Here is a 4348-nt window from a genome sequence, read left to right on the forward strand (position 1 = left end):
CAAGTATACCACTATATTTTCTTCATAAATACCTGCTAATTTTATTTTCTAAAAATGTGCCAAATATTATATAATTCTATAAATGTTTATTACAGGAAAGAATAGCAAACATCGCACTTCCACAGATAAAAACATTTCCTGTGCAGATAAGTGGTGGGTACAACGCCCAAGTGAGATTGCATTTACCACCAGGGTTAAGAGAAGATGAGATTACACGTTATCCATTGGTGGTTCAGGTGTAAGTCAAAAATATATTGTGTATCACTTTTAATGGGATCCTAAAGTTATCTGTTTTACAGATTTGTCTATACACAACAGTATTCACTATTTCAGATACGGTGCTCCTGGGTCGCAATTAGTCACTGAAATGTTTAAAGTGGACTGGAATACATATTTGGCTAGTCGAAGAAATGTTATTGTCGCACAAATCGATGGCAGAGGAAGCGGAGGACAAGGCTACAAATTATTACATGAGGTGTATTACAGACTAGGTTCTGTTGAAGTGGCTGATCAACTTGAAGTTACAGAGTAATTGATATATTTTTAAAAAATTAAAATATAGTTAATTAGTTATTTTTTAGCTCTTATATTCAATCCAATTTGTTAAAGTTTAGACATATAAAATTTCTGTAGAGTACACACATACAAGACTTATTATTATTCTCAATAAGATTATAATTGTCCAGATACTTAAGAGACTCTCTGCATTTTGTGGACAAACGAAGAGTCGCAGTTTGGGGATGGAGTTATGGTGGTTTTGTTGCCGCTCTTGTTCTGGCTCATCCGGAACAGAAGGTGTTTCAATGCGGGATAAGCGTCGCACCTATCGTCTCCTGGGAGCTTTATGGTAAAATATTACTAAACAAATCACGGAGATGGATGTTCCAAATTTAAATAGTCAAACTTCAAGCGTGTAGAGAATCGAAAAAAATCTTTTAAGTCCTTTAATAGATATGCTCGTTTTATTTGGTTTTGGAAAAAAATCACAAAAAAAAATAAGTTTTTTTCGTGATTTTGCAAAAAAGAGAACATCTATAATTTTACCTGTTAGAGTGGAGGGATGAAAAATTACAGAAGAATTTTTTTTTAGATTTGTTAAAAAAATTTCTTCTGTAACATTTTTACCTTTAAATTTTTATTTGTATAATTTATTACTTTATATGATTTTAACATAAATGATTTTTGTGCAGATTCTGCATATGCTGAGAGGTATATGGGATTACCGAATGTGACATCCAATTACAAAGGATATGCTGAATCTAATGTTTATAACAAAGTAAAGTACCTGCATGATAAGATGTTTTATTTAGTACACGGAACTGCGGATGATAATGTTCAATTCCAACAGTCCATGGCACTTGCCCGTCATCTCGCTAGAGAAGGCGTACTTTTTCGACAGCAGGTACTTCAATTTTTTTTTATAAATATAAGATTTATTCATATACAAGTTATTTACCGATGTATGCAGGGAAGGTTTGGGTATTTAATAATTTTTCTGTTTTAAGAATTATAGAGGTATACAACTGTTGATAAAATTGAGCAACAGCTGATTATTTAATATTGATGTGAATAAATTAAATATTTCATTTCTAACTTTGCTTTATTAAGTGTATTCATATCTAAATCAAACTGTACAAATCAAATGCATTTTGTTTATTTCAACTAAATTTAATCTTAATAAAATTTATATATATATATATATTAGTTACATAGTAATGTTTAACTTTAATTGCAATTTTCAGAGATTTATATATATTTCACATTGTAATACATTTTATTTAACATCAATAATTTGTTAAAAATGTTTGAAGAAAAAAAATTAGAAACTAACTGAAATATTATGCAACTAATTTATTTACATATGGTGATGAATATAATATCGTACAATAATATACAAATCTCTAATTTATTCACAGGTCTATCCAGATGTAAGTCATACTTTGGCGGGCGTTAAAGGACATTTATATCTCTCCATGGAACAGTTCTTAGAAGATTGTTTTCAAAAACAAGTACCTGCTGACACGAAGGCTGGACTTGGTAGCGGCGGTTATGGCATGTACTAATATTAAAAAATTTTAAAGATAACAATTACGTGAAATATTGCGTATCTACGAGTTAAAATTGTATAAAAACCTAAAAAAAAGAAGACAAAGAAAATTGTGAAAATCTAAACATCTCCAAATTGTGTTCCGTCTAATAGAATAATTACAGAAGATATGTGGCTCATCATTTTGTACTCCAACAATCGAAATTATAAAACGCAATGAGAAGTATGTACACGTATAATCATCCAATACATAATTTACAATGCGTTTACACCAGTTAACAAAGCACAAACCGATTATCTAATCAAATAAATTGTCTATGAAATTATGCAAATTATATTCATTTAAAGATATCTAAATATTAAATAAAATTGATACAATGGAATTTAATGCCGAAATAGTCGAAAAAAATAGCATTACAATGACAATTTTATATTATGTGCCCGCCAATAGTTCCGAGTGTATACTGCATACGTTTCTAAATTACTTCTGAATGGTTCGAGATATACACATTGAACTTTATAGGAACACAATGGGATCATAAAATTTGTCATGTAATCTCGAAAACAGTCATCTTAACACTTCTAAGAAGCATGGAAAAAGGGGCCGAATATCTTAAATGGCATGTGGAATTGTATGAGAGAGCTTTAGAAGTATTTTCCGAGACAAGATCAACATGGCGTACAGTAAGACAGATAATTTTCATCAACAATAGATCATCAGAATTTCAATAGCAGCGTTGGACGGACAGAGACAAAGGCGACGACAAAGGCTGTAGACGTGGGTGTAGAAAGAGGAAATAGATATCGGAAATAGATATCGGAAAATATTAGAATTGCTGTTTTGAGATAGCAATTGAGGTAATCTGAATCAGGGATAGCTTGTCAGGAAAACAAGGAGAAATGATTGAAATAATGGAGTAAAAAGAATAGAAAATTTAGATAAGAGGATCATATGAGAAATGATGACATCAGACAGAATTTAAGAATCCACCGACATCGAGAAGAAAATTAAGGAGAAATCGAAAACTAGTGATACGAGCAGACAGGGAAGACACGGAACTGCCAAAGATGGCATTTATTATCGATTCCAAAGAAGGTGAGATGTCCAACATTGGATGTCCAACAAAGAAATGGGCTGTTAAATAGACACAGATTGTAGGCTTGAATAGAAATAGATCGTAGGATATGACACATCCGCTTAGAAATTAATGATGATGATGATAATGATAATGATGATGATGATGATAATGATGATGATGATGATAATGATGATGATGATGATGATAATGATGATAATGACGATAGATATTTTCATTGCATTTCTATAAATTTCAATCTCATATTTCAAACCATTTAAAGTTATTTAGGTTACCCGAACTTTTGTCGTTCACTATACATACACTATACATTCACTATACATACACATTCACACATGACATATACAGACATATACACATTCATACATGACATATACAGAGTTCGTCACCAAAATTCGGACAAATTAAAATTTTCCGCTATATTGTATCTCCGTCAGAGATTGTTGTTGCCATAATCGAAGAGCCGCAATCATCGAAGACTTTCGCGCTGAGCGCTCAGCAATGGAAATAATTCGGTTCTTTGGATACCCGAGATCCACCATTTATGACGTTGCGGCAAAATATACGGCTTTAGAACAATCCAACGAAATCCCAGCGAGGAAGTATGCCAGGGAGTATGCCAGCGAGGAAGAATCACTCGAAAGAACGTATCGCGAGGATCTCCGCAATCGAGAGGGTTCAAACGCTGATTTCGGATGACTCAAGGCGCATTGCGCGTTCTGATAGATGTAGTAAAGTCATGAATGGAAATTGAATGGTGTTCGGAAGGCCATATGTTTTTTCAACAGGACGGTGCACTGGCTCGTACGAATCATTTGATTCAAAATTGGTTCTCAGGCAACGTCGATATGTTTTGGTCCAAGGAATTCTGGCTTCCCAACAACCCAGATTTAAATCTCTTGGATTACGTAGTTGAAAAAGTCACAAACAAGTCAAATCCCAATGTGACGTCATTAAGGACTACTATTGAGGCAGCATTCGTCGACATGGATAGCGCTACATTATAGTGTGCGTGCGAACGACCGAGAATAGAGGCCGTCATTCAAACTAATGGATATATCGAATAATTATGCTCTATAGGAATCCTCCAAGTGCCATGTAAAAGGATTTTTTGTAATATAATATTTAATTTTTAAAAACATTTTGTTTAAAGAAATTGTTCGAATTTGTCCGGATTTTGGTGACGCGCCTTGTATAGGATGTA

At 33.0% G+C, this 4348-nt stretch overlaps 1 protein-coding gene across 1 annotated transcript in view; it reads left to right on the forward strand.

The window, feature by feature from the left end:
- The window catches only part of LOC105624828 (inactive dipeptidyl peptidase 10), a 17214-nt gene extending 15151 nt beyond the window's left edge, over positions 1 to 2063 (forward strand). Inside the window, 5 exon segments of the mRNA XM_012206183.1 lie at positions 5 to 238; positions 334 to 528; positions 687 to 847; positions 1191 to 1402; positions 1917 to 2063. Coding sequence (XP_012061573.1) covers positions 5 to 238; positions 334 to 528; positions 687 to 847; positions 1191 to 1402; positions 1917 to 2063 — 949 coding nt within the window.
- Positions 2064 to 4348: the final 2285 nt, after the last annotated feature.

This window comes from Atta cephalotes (genome assembly GCF_000143395.1).
Source record: "Atta cephalotes unplaced genomic scaffold scaffold00003, whole genome shotgun sequence".
In the NCBI taxonomy this organism is placed as follows: domain Eukaryota; kingdom Metazoa; phylum Arthropoda; class Insecta; order Hymenoptera; family Formicidae; genus Atta; species Atta cephalotes.